The sequence below is a fragment of the Aphis gossypii genome, chromosome X, assembly GCF_020184175.1.
Source record: "Aphis gossypii isolate Hap1 chromosome X, ASM2018417v2, whole genome shotgun sequence".
Classification (NCBI taxonomy): Eukaryota; Metazoa; Arthropoda; class Insecta; order Hemiptera; family Aphididae; genus Aphis; species Aphis gossypii.
The window spans coordinates 16,566,350-16,582,657 of record NC_065533.1 but is presented as its reverse complement, the minus strand read 5'-3'; the positions used below and the strand labels follow the sequence as shown (position 1 = coordinate 16,582,657).

The window sequence follows — 16,308 nt, the reverse complement described above, 5'->3', positions numbered from 1 at the left end:
AATATGTATACTTGTTCGAATTTGGATGAAAAATTTTCCAAAATTAACCACTAAATTTTTTTTTAGTAGAAAAAGACGGCTTCCATTTGAAAAACAAAAGTTTACACCTTTATAGGACACGAGGACACACTTTAATTATTGAAAAATTGAAAAATATGGACTGTAGGTATATATTTAAATTTTGAAAAATTCTAATGATTAGATTTTGAATAAATGTATTGTTGAAAAAAGGGGGGAAGGAGAGCGTGTTTGATCAATCACCCTGTATATAAATATATAATATGACGCGTTGTTTCGAGTGTCAGGACGGATACGCGTCTTATCCCACCGTAGAGGAAGGGCCGCCGAGTGGTGTTAATGATCCGGGCCGCGGTGTGACCGAGGTGGGTGGATACGCAGTGGCGACGGGATTGTGGGTGTCGAGAGATTATATTATTATTATTATTATTATTGTCGAGGAGACGTCGTCGACGGTCCGTGCAGAATGCCACCGTCGCTGGCAATCGTCCAAACAACCAGGACGAATTATTATTTTTACACATCAAGACTGTGACGTTATGTCCGATTCCAGCGTCGCCGCCGTACTTTATGGATACAATACGAATTTCGGTCAGCGCCGTTGGAACAAGAGCGAATGTGCCAGGGGATGCCTTGCACTTATAATATTGTCTTAAATCAACACGCCTGCACTAAATTTTGTTTTGAACTGTACAATACTATTGTAAATATATTATTTCAGCTTAAAATATAGAATTATGAATTATTAGCCTATAGGTTACAGGACGAGTGAAAATTACAAAAACATATAAACTGTAATTTTGCGAATTCCCGAGAACTCCAAATCTCTTGCCACACGGTATATTAGTAGGTTTTAGATTATAAATATAATGTTTATTGCTATATTTAACTATTTGCCCTTTTTGTTCACAAAATATTAAATGTTTGTAATATTTGATTAAATCACTACTATAGCGAGATAAGTATATGTCAAACATTCGAAAAGTGTCATATGATAGTATATTATTATATTGTCATGGGATGCATGCCAAATGCTGAGCTAAGCGCTTGCCATTTAGTAAAACTTATCAGCGTTTAAAGGAATTATTATTGGCTAATTAACGACTCACGTCGATAGTTTCGGTTTTTAAAACGTTTACGTGACGAACAAAACTATTATTGAGAGCATTTTTAATGGTTATTCGAGGTTAAGATGGTCTTTATTTTTCCTATATAACTTGGAAAAAAAATAAATTATAATAAAAATGTTGCAGAAACAAACTATTTTCTCGTAAGGTAAACAAGCGTAATAGCTGACATCGTATGACACACGGTTTTTTAATTACGGTTTAATATGCCAAGAGAAAAGAAACAATTTTAAAATTATTTAAATCCCAGCGTCTTATACTTATTATTATTATCTAAGGTAAATTAACCTTAGGTAATAATAATAAACCAGCGTATTAAATTAAACCAACGTATATTATAATGATGTTAACAACTAAATTCAATGTATTAATAAAATAATTTAATTAAAACATGCACATTTATAATATTTATTTGCACGTTTATTTTTGTGTCAAATCAGAAATGTTTATGCTTAGTGCACTTATGTTGGAGAACACAAAACGTCTTAAATAATATATCAAGATATTTTTATTTAGTTAAAATGCTATGTAAGTTGTAACGGATTTATACCTAAACCAAGAACACTGCAATTATTATTTCATGTATATTATATTTAACCCATTACCCATTAACCATGTGATAAATTATTTGTTCGTTCAATGTTCACTGAAATCGAATTAAAATATAGTAATGTACAATTAAAAAAAAAATGCGAAATATTATTTTAGAAAATCAAAAAATAAGTAATATATTTTAGTACCTAAACCTAATATGACAATGAAATCAGTATCACCGAAACAATTTGCAATGAAACTGCCGTATACTCTATAGGTCCATTTTGTTATGATTTTATTTATTCGACTACAGTGTAACACTGCAAAAGCAAAATCGTGAAATCGTTTGTAAAAGGCATAGGACATAGGTGGTAGTAAAACTTGTATATCATTGTTATTGTATAGTTGAAAGCTCAAAATGAGGGGAAAATATCTCAAATGCTAATTTTAGATCTTCGTATATGCACTGTAGTTCGAATTATTACAGATTACAACGAAATAAAATTAATTTTTAATCGTTTCTACGAACTACCTCGTGTTTTCCGTAATAAAATTCGCTACCATTTTTTTAAATATAGAAGTCGTAATCGAGATCTGCACGTTGCGTTATGCGTTTTATTACGATGGAAAGTATTGGAAGAAACAAACATGACCGTCTTACTGCATGTGTTAACATAGACAACTACAACAAAATAGTGATGATAAAAACGTCAATAAAACATTAGTCAAAGCTTAAAACCAGCGTACTTCAGCGCCGCATACTCGCTCAGTCTCTGACAATCAATGAATAAGGTAAGATATAGTAAGTTAGAATTTAACTATAACTATAATAACTTTAACATATTACTTAATAAAATATCTATCTAATAAAACGCGTGACAAATAAATCATATTATAATGTACTCAATGTTAATTAAAATTGATCACAAAATGTATGTTTATATTCTTAATTGGAAAAAGAAATTGCCACATAAATCAAGTATTTGTGGCTACATAATATATTATTATTAAAATATTCAATATTACGAATATAATATTATAATGTTGCCTTATTATTACTCAAAATGTATACTTTTATTTTTTGTAAATGTTTTAATTGATTAATTTATATTTGACGCTCAGGGTAAAATATATACTTAAAAGTTTATTTCACAATTTATTATCCGCTGTAAAGTAACCACCAAACGAATCATATTATAAGTAGGTACAATTTATAAGTTATCTACTCCCAAAACTGACTGAAACAGAACTACATAAAATGTACAATATCGTATACGATAATAATATGATATACACAATATGTTGAAAGTTGTTCAAATATGGCTTTAGTTAAGTTTAAATAGAAAAAAAAATAAGTGACTTGACTTAATATTTATTTTTTTCATTCAGAGTATATATTATAATAAAATAACTTGAGTTTATTAAAATAGTTAATTTAAAAAGTTTAATAATTTAAAAAGTAAAATTGAAACTTTTCTTATCATCAATAAAAATGGTATACCTACATATTTTAGACGTTATGTATTATTTGCAAAAATAATTAACTCCTTAACTTTAAAATTACCCCAACATTGTAACTTGATCATGAATTCGACCAGTATTGTACAATAATATGTAATGTGTGTATACGATACATATGTACACGGGTAACGTGGAAATATGACAATTAAAATTACATCTGAATGTGCCAGATCATATAATCTGTAGGTATATTTATATTTGCAAGTAAAATTACTTTAAAAGCGATACATCGCGTAAAAATAGAATATTATAAAAAAATTACTACACGAAAGGTTGCTGGTAATAAAATTCTAGTGAAATCGACGGTGGCATATATAATATAGTGCTTCCGGGATACTAACTGTTGAACTATTATTATTACTAAAAATGTGGACGACACCTTACACGACTATTCAGTAACGACTAATAATATTCGTTTGACTATAACTTATAATAGTGAAAAATAAAATAAAAACTATTCAAGGATATTTTAGAAATTATTGTTTCGACGAAGCCCGGTAGCGACGACGGTGGTTTAGAATAAAAACGATAATTAATTACGTCTGGTTGTCGGAAAGCCGTGGACGACTATAATAATAATTATTATTAATAATGGTAATATAATGTGAACTCGAAAACTCGAAACGGCGACGACTGTAAATACCGTTTTGTCCGTTTTCTCGTACCGCGCGTGTTTAGTTTTTTCGACGGAGATTATTTATTCGTACGAACTGACGTCAAAATGAAAATTCACGCCCGCGATCACGCTTAATAATAGCATATTATATAACACGGGCATACAGCGATTATCACGCGCCAGAATCAAGACTTTTGTGCATAAATTCAAAAATATTTACGACGTGCATTTTGGTAATTCGCACAAATTATTATTTAAAACGATATATTTCATAAATTTCAATAAAATCGTTAATATTGCGAATATTTGAATATATTTGAAAAATATCTATTTTTACGACTTAAGTGGATTAATACCATAATCGTACATATCAAAATATCGTATCATTGGGACAAATATCAGTAATTGTCACTATTTTACAAATAAATAAAATCGTCCGATTTACAACAATAAAATAAAAATATAAAAATGAGCGTATAATGTTATAGGGTTGGGCGATTTCCAGAAACGTAATTTGGGGGAATTCCCGCAAGAGAGCTGGGAACATCGAAAAATATACAAGAACCAATAATGGTTATTTTTAGATCATAAGGTATTCGATTTGATTGTTCGAAAATCATTCCATAAGTAGTTGAATTATAAGTGAAAAACAATTCTCTTCTAATCGACCTAGGTTAGAAGTGCAAAAAAAAAAAACAATCGGGCACTTCAAAAAATTTCAGGTAGGTCAGTGCGGTTTTACTAAACTCCACGCAATATTATTTTTTGAAATTTGAATCGTTTAAGTGAACAATATTCATTTAACTATTTATTAATAAAATAAAAAAACACATAAAAATAATAAAACTCAATTTATAGCTGGACAGCATAATAATATGCCTACGATATGTTTAGTCTCCACACCACTATACATAAGCGAAACAAAAGTTAGTCATAATCAGTCAACACAGTACTGAAGAAATATACATATATACCACCTCAAACTGACCTGATCATGTTGTTTGCAGAGTAAGTTTGTTCATTTAAAGTATGTTTTCCAGGTGTATCCGCTAAAATTACGGATACGCACTTGACATGTCTCATCGATACTACACATTATCACAGTATAACATAATAATATATCCATTATTTTATAATTGTTATTATTGTATACGATTATATATAATTATTATAATAATTCATTGTGCGATAGATTTTTTATATTTATAACAAAGGTACTTATAGTACCTACCTATACTGCGAATGGATTCGGTAAAATTGCATGTTAAAGGCTTTGGTGTAGGCGATTTTAATGAGATTTTAAGAAAAAATACAATTTTAAATATAATAATTATAGTATTATATTTAAATACTTATATATTCAAAGTAAATTACGAATGGTACTATTTCAGTGTTGCGTAATATTTTGCGAAAAAGAACGATTAAGGTACAAATATTACTATACGAATATATATAAAATATATATAATATACAAATACTACTAAAGTAATTGTTAAGAAACTAAATTTATGCATTTCTGTATCAAATGTCCATTTGTATTTTTAAATATTATTTATTTTTAAAAATATAAGATAGTTGACTTTTAAAACAATAATAAATTTCATTCATATCAACAACAAATAAATGACGCAGACATCGATAATTTGTTGCTGTATATTCATATAATATAAATTATTTTATTAGGTAACTGAGACTAGACCTAAATTATTCTTTTTCTTTAGAAACGGTTTTTATTTTTTAGGCGTGTGGCATCCTATTCTAAGACCGGAATATTTCGTATACAAATGTTGAAAATCTTTACATTTGAATATACACTGTAGAAAATATTCTCGTTGTATGTCGATTAATTCAAGTATTCACTAATGCTCTGTACACTATTATGATATGAAGTGGTATGTAATAAGTCCATTACAATATTCAAAAATATTTCATTCTCAAAATTATAACATTTTGTGTAAGCACCCAAACGTATCAAGCTATTTTATGAATTTTTTTTTCTGTGTACCTATAAGTAATGTAAAGACAATGTGAAATGTATTTATACAATAGATATTACTAATTATTTGAGTACTACTTTTACGTATGATTTATCATATACATTTTTTTAGAGAGAGTATAGTTTTTCCAATGGTCTTCAAAAACAATATTGCAATACACAAAATTCCAAAATACAAATCATTCATACACTGCAGTATTATCATGTACAAAAGAACGTCCGTGCGTCTCGATGAGTAAAAACAAAAAAAATATATATGAGGTCAATAGTCAATAAAATATATTATAATGACTAGAGTTTATTAACTATATTTAATATTATTATATCGTACATCAAATGTCGTGTAGATGATCAACAATTTTACCTATACCAGACTACGACGATTTTATGAGTAAAAGAAAATATTATATGTAAATTATACATGCATATAAATCGATATTAATAATATTATTATTGTAACAATTAATATATAGTGTGCTGCGTGCTCTGGTTATTAATAATGATATATAATAGTAATATTAATAATTAAAGACTAAAAAGTAATAATAATAATAATAATAACATAATATTAATACGTATATATTTTTAACACCAACATGCTCCGTTATACTGACTTAAATGTAACATTATGATGCCCAAGCGACATGAAAAGCTAAATGATTTAATGCAGGCATATATACGGAAAACAATTTTGGAGGGGGGAGCAAACCCCCAAACCTCCCCGTATACGTGCCTGATTTAATAGTAATGATAATAAAAACAACAATTTTATTATCATCGTCACAATAATATTATAACATACAGCTCCCTCAACACGAAGTGATCCAATATTATCATCGATCCTCCGACTAAACATTATAATAATATATATATTTTATATTATGATATAATAATGAACAATATTATTATACGATTATTATTATTTTTTTTCTTTTTATAATATACATTTTTCGTTTGTTCATGGCGTTACCGTAAATTTGTAAAACCCGTCTCTGACCGGCTGACCACCGTACTTCATCGTCATCGTATAGTCCCCGGGCTCTTTAATCGAATAGTTGACCACGTACGTGCCATCGTTTTTCGGCAAGACTTCGGTGTTTACAAAGTAACTGAAATAACACAGATGCGCGTATACACGACATCACTTAAATATTTCGCAATATCGTTCGCAATCACACATTATATTTAATGCTATATGATGTAGAGTTAGACGCATAAATTCGGATGTTGCGGGTATAATATTGAATATAGGAGAACAATATTATACACCGATATCACCAACAGTTATATTTTATAGTTTTTACTGTTATCAAGGCTCGTAACTTAAGACATTTAACATTTGTATATTTTTTTTAAAAGTATGTATTAATACGTTTCAAGTATACAAAATGTTTATCGATTGGTTTTATATTTGTCGTCCTATTTTAGCGATTCACTTTCTAAAGTTATAGATTATAATTATGTCCGTGTAAAATAACATTCTTATTGATTGAGAAAATGATCGACAAATATTTCTGAAATGAGTCTATTTTGGGAAATTCGTAAAAGGATATAAGTGATCTTAGTACTAACTAGACATAGGCTCGTCTCGCTCAAAAAATATTAGTTAATACATGTACGTGAAAAAAATGTCAATGTAAATTTTGATGAAAACTCGAGGCGGGTCTTTTCGGGTTTAATAATTTTGGCATTTATGTTTTAATTTCAAAAAATAAATTGAATATTTTTGAGTATTAGGTATCCTAATTTTTACTGCATACGTAAACACATATTTCAGTACTTTTTCGTATTTAAAGTTTCGAGCCTTGATTATTATTATCGTGTTAGTGCACACTGATGGATGTGATTCGGACTTACTGCCCGTCCACCGGTCTTATCCGGCACGTCACGTTCCCGTCGCCGCAGTTCCTGGCGTTCACGGTGATGCTGTGATTTCTACCCATCAGTATTCGGCTCTCTACGTTCCCCATGATACGACAATTCTCCGCCTTCGGACGGATTCACGGAAAAACAAATAAAATGAAAATGAAGACATCGACATAATATAGGTATTATTATGTATTATGTTCACGGTGAAAATAACTCTGAATAAAATCTCCTGTCAAATAAATATCTCGACTAAAAAATCGCACATTTAAGTTTAACAGTTAGCAGCTAGCATTGAGAAATGTATAAACATTTTAGAGAAAAACAAAGAAATTGTCTAGAAAAATGGTAAAACTATGAGTAGGTAATATTATTGTAAGAGAAGTAGTCAATAAATTATTTCAGTATACTAATCTATAATTACTGTTGAAAATGTTAAGATAATCTCAAATCTCAATAAATAGTTTATGGAATAATAATTTATAACAAGAGTTTAAAAGTTAGTGGATTTCCATGTTTTTACTAACAGTGTCTAAAATATTGACAGATACGCTACAAATTTTAATCATATCATAAAGATTTAAAAACAAAGTTATATGTTGCATATTTTTATGTTTTTTTTTTATATATTTTGATTTTTTTCTTAAATATTAAATGCATATATGTATAATTGATGCACATCATGCAAGAAACAATATTTGTATTTTAAAAAATATCTGCATGAAAATTTAAGTTATTTAGGTTATTAGTCAACACTAGTAATGAAATGAGATTATTTATAATATGGAGATATTTTTCCAGAGTTAATTTTACCTGTCACCTCTGTCATGATCAGTCAATTCTATAACACAATATTTCAATTACTATTTTATAAAATGACTGTATGATGTGTACGAGGAAGCCGAAGTTCGGTGTACTGACGAAAAGTCTATAATTATATAATTGTATTATAATACTCACAACACTCGACGTATTGTTTATGATCGACAACACACAACTCGAAGCGTTTAGTATTTTTGTGGGATTGTGTTAAATGCGATTTCTATAGGTATTACTGTTTTTTTTCTGTCGAAAATATAATACAGGATCGCATAAGAATAATAAACAAAGTATCGACAGCACATTTATTTTTGCCATATACTTTATTACAATATGACGTATCGATACCGCTAACGTCGGTGGTCTGCGAGTACGCTCCCTCCGGCTACGACCGACAGCCAATGTCAAAACATTAGTAAAAACAAAAATTATATACCTACAACAAACGTTTAATGAAAACAAATCAAATCAAACAAGCGAAACGAAGCGTAAACAAAGACGTACGTTACATATTGTTATGAAAGTGTATAATAATAATATGATATTATATTGATGTAGGTAGGTAATATTATACCTGCGATATTATGTTTGAGTTGTTATATTCCCACTCGTTAATAATATTTTAGATCGTTCATAGAATAATATTATGAACACTATGGTCACTATCTGGTGTTGCTTCTGCGCGTCTTACGTGTCTCATAACAATACTTTGAAAACACGAGTGTTTCGACGGTATTTGCCGAATTCCGAATGAAATATTTCGTTCAGCTATTATCACTTTCTGTTAAACTGTTTGGCATTTTCAAAATTGAATAGCTTCCAAACGATGGTCAATATAAGAATAAAACTGTAATAGTTCGTTATTTCTTCTCCGTTCATTATATCATCTTCGAGTGATCGAGAATCATACTGAATAAATCGACGATTAATGCTTTCCAAATCATTATTTTTATTTTTATAGTAATTTCTTCTTACGTTTTTGTGAGAACTTTTTTTTTTACGTTTAAATAAATAAATACTTGCACCCGAAATATGCAATGCCTAATAATAAAATGCTTTAGAAGTAGGTATTCAAGTTCGATCATCATATACCTAATTGGAAGTATAATATTATTGTGAACACTTCTCAAAAATGCTTAATCCATAAAGTCGTGTGCAACAACTTCAATAGACAATGGTGGATCACTCGCGTCTGCGCAACTAGCTTTAAAATATCGTTGGTCATAAACGATAAAACGGAAATTGGTTATTTTTTGTACGAAATATATAACGTACTTAATAATAATATGATATGGTTTATAGGCGTGCGCTACTTAATGATAAATACAGAGTAATTTTAATATAAATTACTCTTCCTCGACTTATTTTTAGTTTAAAATGTATGTTTAATATTTTATATTCTAAGAGGAGCGATGATGAATGTATTGATTTTATAATGATAAGTACTTTTTTTGTTTTGTATTTTTTGTCTAATGTATAGTTTTTTTAGTATGAAAAATGAATTTACACGTATATTAGGTCTAAGGGAGATTTATAGTAGAAAATTGGATCTAGTTTGTAGAAATTGTTTAATTAATCGGAAAAAAATAATACGAACATTCGTTTTAATAGTATTATTAAAATAATATTATTTGGTAACCATGGTAACTAAAAAGTTAAACCATTTTCGATCAGAATCGTTTTTCATTGTATGTAAAGATTTATAATTGAGTTTAATGACGAAGTACACTCGATATCTACTGTGTATGGTTGAGCAGTTAACTATTACGTTATACGTGTTACTTACAATTACAAATTATTATAATACTCGAAAATACATTTAAAATTTAAAGTATGCAGCTGAATACACTGCACACTACGTGCACACGCCTATATGGTTATAATTGCTAAACGATATTCTAAATATTCAGCTAGTTATAAAAGTAATTACACTTAACTCAAATAATAGAAAATGCGTTAATGAGCTGTACTGCTGTAGTATAATATTATTGTAACGTCATGTGACAAACAATAATGGACACGTATCTTGATAGTTAGTTCATTAATATTATATAAGCGTAAAAAGTTCAGCGTTAGAATTTTACAGCGATCATGCAAAAATGAACTTACATTTCCAGTGGAGTACGACTGTACGTGAATCGGCGATTGCGGTAACGGTTTACCGTCATAAAGCGCATCAATCGTGTACCGACCACAGTCGTCCGGAGTATATTTGATTTTGTATAAATTATCTTTCTTTTCGATATCGACTGGCCTAGGAAAACCATCAGGTCCCTGCAGAACGTACGGTATCATCATTTTACAATGAATATTTATTTAAGAACATATTATTTTTATTATTATGTATTATTTTTTATGGCTTACCATAATTCTCAAGTCCAGTTTTCCGGAACCCGCGTCAGTGGCATCCACGACGAAATAAGTGGGAACAGAAGCTTTAACACCTCGAGAGTCCGAAACACCGGGGCCTTCAATCTTGATTTTATCCAATTCGAACTTAGGCCGAACTCTGAGCTTGAAAGGACTAAATAAAAAAACAAAAGAGCCGGACGTCTATTATTAGATGGCTTTACGTACCTATATAAGTTATTGTTAAAATTTAACACTATCTACAACCTATCTCACACAGATACTTATTAGTGTTTACTTAAAATTGTAATATTTTATTTTTATTTAACTTGTGTAGTTTTGACGCTTGAAACATAAGAATAGATGTGTAAATATTATGTTTATAATATGTCCACGCACGGTCTGCTACACGTATGGATAATATTAAAATAAATCATGATTTATATTATATTTACCTGTCTGGTACTTGATGTCCGTTGTACAATACGTTAGCTGTAAGCAGAGCACCTTCTGGATTAGGAGTGTAAGTTACATCGTATGTCCCGTCTTCATTGTCTCGAATAATCGGCTTCTGTTGTAACGGACCTGAAGCATGAATATAATAAATTAAAAATATTACACAAATTCTAAAAACCTGTAACTTACTCTAATACTCATTTTAATTTAAAAATATCAAAAGATAAATACTTTAGTGAAATATTACTATATGATCTATTGAATTATAAGATAATTCATAGGTAATAAGTTGTTAATTAATGTCCATACCTACTACTTACTAGTTATTATTTACTAACTTCTCAGAAACATTTTAATTGCCAAAAATAATAACATTGATGTATTTTTTTATTTTTAAGTTCGAAATTTCATAAAAAAAATTAAAATGAGATTAAAAATTGAGTAAGGACACTTCAAGAACAAAATTAAGTTCGAATTCGTGAAAATTTAATTTTTATGTTCGTTTCCTCTCTAATAAAAATTATTTCAGTTTAATTATAATAATTAATGCATATTGCATATATATATGTAATATAACTGTTTAATTAAACAAACAAAATAGAGTTTACAAATTGTTTTTCTGATGTACTTAGTTAAAAAGATTGTTGACTATTATCAAATTTTTTTTTTTTGGTGGTGTGAAAATTAATTTTTATATTTTTAAGGACCGTTTTAAATAACAATACATTATAGTTTATAAAATTAATAAATAACACGCTGCACGATTTTACCTTTGTCGGTTGCCATTTTTACGTCTACATTTCCTTTAGCAGATTTTGAAGCGTCCACTTTAAACGTGATGGGAGTGTTGGCCCTGCAATACTTTGGATTAATACCGGGTCCGCTCACCTTGATATCATTCACAGATGCAGGACGATCGACCGTAACCTGTAATATTCGTAGGTAAAACAATATGTTTTATTATTGGTTATTATATTTATTATTATCACTAACACAGGTTGGAGTAAAATGAACACTGTGGTCTGTGGTAAAGTTTATATTTGACGTATTTAAATTAATATAGATACTTGTTGGATATTTGGAAAGAAAAATTGCTTCAATGAAAATAAGTAGGTACCTACCACGAAATTGTACACGGAGAGTAACATAGAATGAACAATATAATATAATCGTAAGTTACTTCATGCAGACAAGAAATCCGATTATGGATATATTAAGCGGTAACACTCGGCGCAAAAATAAAATTATGATAGCTATAGTTCAAATTATATACGATTACGTCTTACTTATTAAGTAGATTTTTATTTTCAGTGTATAGTTAAGTTGCTATCACGATCTGAGTGTAAATAGCGTTGAGTATAAATTCAAATAAATTAACTTAACATTCCAGTTGTTTGAATTCAGTTTATAAAAGCCTATACTTAATTGATATATTTAATACGCAGTAATGAGCATTTAGATAGTCAAATAGTTTTATATCATTCAAAATTATTGAGGTTTTGCTAATGTAAGACTTGCTTCTCTTTTAAATGGCAATTAAAATGGAAAAACTTACGATTAATGATTAATAAATAATATAATTATAGATAAAATTTGAATAATACCTTAAATGGTGATCCAGGAATATGTTTTTCAGCAAACTGAATGCTCACATCGTAATCACCAGATTCTGTAGGCGTATATTCGACCGAACATGAACCATCACGATTGTCTTTGCATGTCATTTTCGCCTCAGACGGTCCTTCAATGGCCAAACCTAAGCTTCCAGTGCCAGCACCTATACAATTATAAAAATATTATGTTAAAGTATTTTATAAGTAATTTTTACGCAAAACGTTACGTATCCTCGTACCAGTTATATCGGTAAGTCGATAAGAAATCAACTAGATCAATTCCCGAATATTTTATTTTTTCGTTTTACGAATAATATGCATTTTATTATATTAATTATATTTTTAAAGAGTTATGTTTTAAATGAATAAATTGAATGTTACATAAAATTCAAACAAAAAGACAAATCAATTAATAAATTAATTCATAACATAAATTATAATAATATATTGCTACATTATATGAATACGGATTGTCGACTGTTGTTCTAGTCATAGTTCATAATAAATATAATTTAATATTGACAATAAATAAATATTAAAGCCGTTAAATTCCTTTTAAGAGGATCAAAAAAAAAATTTTTTGAATACCGATTTTCTTAAATGTTCTTCACTACCTAGTATGTGTAATTATATTACTGTACAAGAGATTTACAATTATAAAAAATAATGTATTAACATGTAATTAACTATATGACCACAAATTAAACCATTTAATGTAAATAATATTTTAGAGATAATAACATATATTCAGATTATTATTGACAAAAACAACTATGAATCGATTAATTTCTCCAAATTTTTTTGTTATAATCGTTTAAGCTCTGATATAAATTAAATGCATTTTTATATAATTTCAGTATCACACAATAACTTGTGAAATGCAACAATATATTTTAATGACTCAAACTAAAATTTTTATTTTAAAAACAATACGATTTCTGATTTCACAACGATTATATACTTTCGAATCACCTTTTGTTTCGACGGTAAAAGCGTTGACTTTGTTGATTATTCCTTTGGTCAGACCCGGTCCGAACGCTCTGCACTTGCTGGCGTCAGTTCCTCGTTTCACGTTCACGGAGAACGGTGAGCCGACTATGGGCACGCCGTCGTAATAAATGTCAATGGTGTGTGGTCCTATAAAATCGAAAAATAAATTTAAACAAACACGTTATTATGTATGGTCAAAGCTTAAGAACAAAATATTACCTTCTTCGAACGGGGTGTAACTGATTTTATACGTTCCGTCGCTTTGAGGCGTTATGAACGTTTCGGTCCGGCTACCAGATGGATTAGTCACCGTACACGTAACAACTCCTTGGCCATACTTGGCGACGGCTCTCGAATCCACGGAGAAGTCAGTCGGCGATCCCAAGAAAACTCCTAAATCAAATTAAAAAAATATTGAATTACTGACTTTCACGGTTCAATTAAAATTTATCAAAAACTAGTAAATACTGCAAAATCAAACAAAACGTCAAAATCTACTAAAATAATACATCAAGTAATTATTAAACAGCATAAAAAAATATAAAAAATAAAAATAACACAATTAATTAGATCAAATAACTACCGAAAGGTCCAAACTGAGTAACTACATATATTAAATACACGGCTTAGATACGTAGTTTCACACTGGAATATAATAACATAATATCGCATACCCTTCGACGAGTATTATAGACAACTTCTTTGGTTTTTAATATTTACAGGAGTGCTCTTAACAATTAATAGTAAACTTATCATGAAACATTAATATGATAATAGGACGTGTTTATCCGCCTTTACTCTTTTGCACGACAATAATTGCGACGGAAATTTCCGTCATTGCTTTGGTGAAAAGTGCAGTGTTTTGGTAAAAACAATTCACTCTCTGGACGTTTAGGTATAATACTATGAAAAATAATTTACACGTCAAAGGGTCAAAAAGGTCAAAAAGGTAGTAAGCAGCAGCAATAACAATATTATAGTTACGTTTCCGCGACTTTTTCTTATAATCTACTCAATAATATAATATGTTGGTAGGCATTACGTTAAAGGGCACGAGATCGTACTCTTAAAATTTTCCGTTTAGATACAACGAAAAGTGAGTACAGCAATTTAATTATATTATAGATAAATATTAACAAAACGTATCAAACGGTAATAGACGATTAATATAATAATAAATAATAATAAAATACATAAATTAAATATTAAATAATATTAAATATATTAAATAAAGCACAGCTGTTAAGTCGGAAAAAACGGCGGCGGTCGCAAATCAAAACCATAAAACCGCACGACAAACACGCGGCGAGCGAACACGGACACACACGGGGGGAGGAACACGCTCGGAACACACACACACAGCACATCACGGACACACGGGCAGCACGCGCTCGGAACACTCCGAGGGGTTTACCGTTGGCCAGCAGACCGTTGCCGGACGCCTTGACGTTGTTGGGCGGCCGCGGCGCGTCGCCGGCCGCCCGGCCGCCGACCAGCGCGTTGAACGGCGACCCGGGAATCGGGTGGTCGTCGAACGTGATGTTGATGACGTAGTGGCCGGCCTCGACGGGCATGTAGGCCACCGAGCACGTGCCGTCCCCGTTGTCCCGGCAATTGATGGCCGCCTCGCACGGGCCCTCGACGGTCACGCCCAGGCCGCCCTGGCCGGCGCGCTTCGTGTCGATGGTGAACTCGGCGGGCCGGTTGACCGGGCCGCCGGCCAGCCCGGGCCCGCGGGCCGTCACCTTGCTCGGGTCGCTGGCGCGCGTGCACGTCATCCGGTACTGGCGGCCGGCCTGTTCGCCGCCCAGCGTCACGCTCAACCGGTACTCGCCCACCTCGGTCGGCGTGAAGTTGACCACGTAACCGTCGGCCACGGGCACCACGTGCGCCGTCACCGAACCGCCGGACGGGCTGGTGATCACCACCGCGAATTCCGCGCGACCCGCCTCCCGCGTCATCACCCGGAACTGCTGAAGACTGTTGACCGGCGCCACTGCGCGGTCCGCCGCGAAGACGAATAACAATGTCATATTAATAATAACGATAACGATTAGCTCAACTAACACCTGAGTTAACACCTGAGTTTAACACCTAACCGGTAGACTGTTTATTTTGATTTAAACTCAAACTGGGTCGTGTAATAGTGTAGTTTCACTGTTGTGAGATTTGAGATGTTCGTGATGATTGGGTAGGGTTGAAATTTTCTACGGACAATTATTTAGGCGGCTGTATTGTATTTATTTATTTTAATCCCGGTTGAAATCCAGAAATAATGTAATCAACTGTTAGACCATCTGTAATTTAGTATTTATGCAACTACTAAATGTACCTATTTGAAATAATTATTTTTGATATAGGTAAAAAAAATAATTTGTACACAATACATACTATTTAAACGTA

General features: G+C 30.9%; 1 protein-coding gene across 3 annotated transcripts in view; it reads right to left on the bottom strand.

The window, feature by feature from the left end:
* Positions 1–16,308, bottom strand: part of LOC114128507 (filamin-A) — a 98,273-nt gene that overhangs the window by 21,768 nt on the left and 60,197 nt on the right. The window contains exons 17-26 of one of the 3 annotated variants that reach the window (XM_050206934.1): positions 15,320–15,901; positions 14,125–14,298; positions 13,888–14,052; positions 12,907–13,079; positions 12,073–12,229; positions 11,302–11,431; positions 10,862–11,021; positions 10,607–10,771; positions 7,670–7,800; positions 6,783–6,921 (exon numbers count right to left, since the gene is read on the bottom strand). In XM_050206934.1, the coding sequence (XP_050062891.1) occupies positions 6,783–6,921; positions 7,670–7,800; positions 10,607–10,771; positions 10,862–11,021; positions 11,302–11,431; positions 12,073–12,229; positions 12,907–13,079; positions 13,888–14,052; positions 14,125–14,298; positions 15,320–15,901 (1,976 nt within the window). The remainder of the gene's footprint in view (positions 1–6,782; positions 6,922–7,669; positions 7,801–10,606; positions 10,772–10,861; positions 11,022–11,301; positions 11,432–12,072; positions 12,230–12,906; positions 13,080–13,887; positions 14,053–14,124; positions 14,299–15,319; positions 15,902–16,308) is intronic. The other 2 variants (XM_050206930.1, XM_050206931.1) reach the window with 2 other exon arrangements.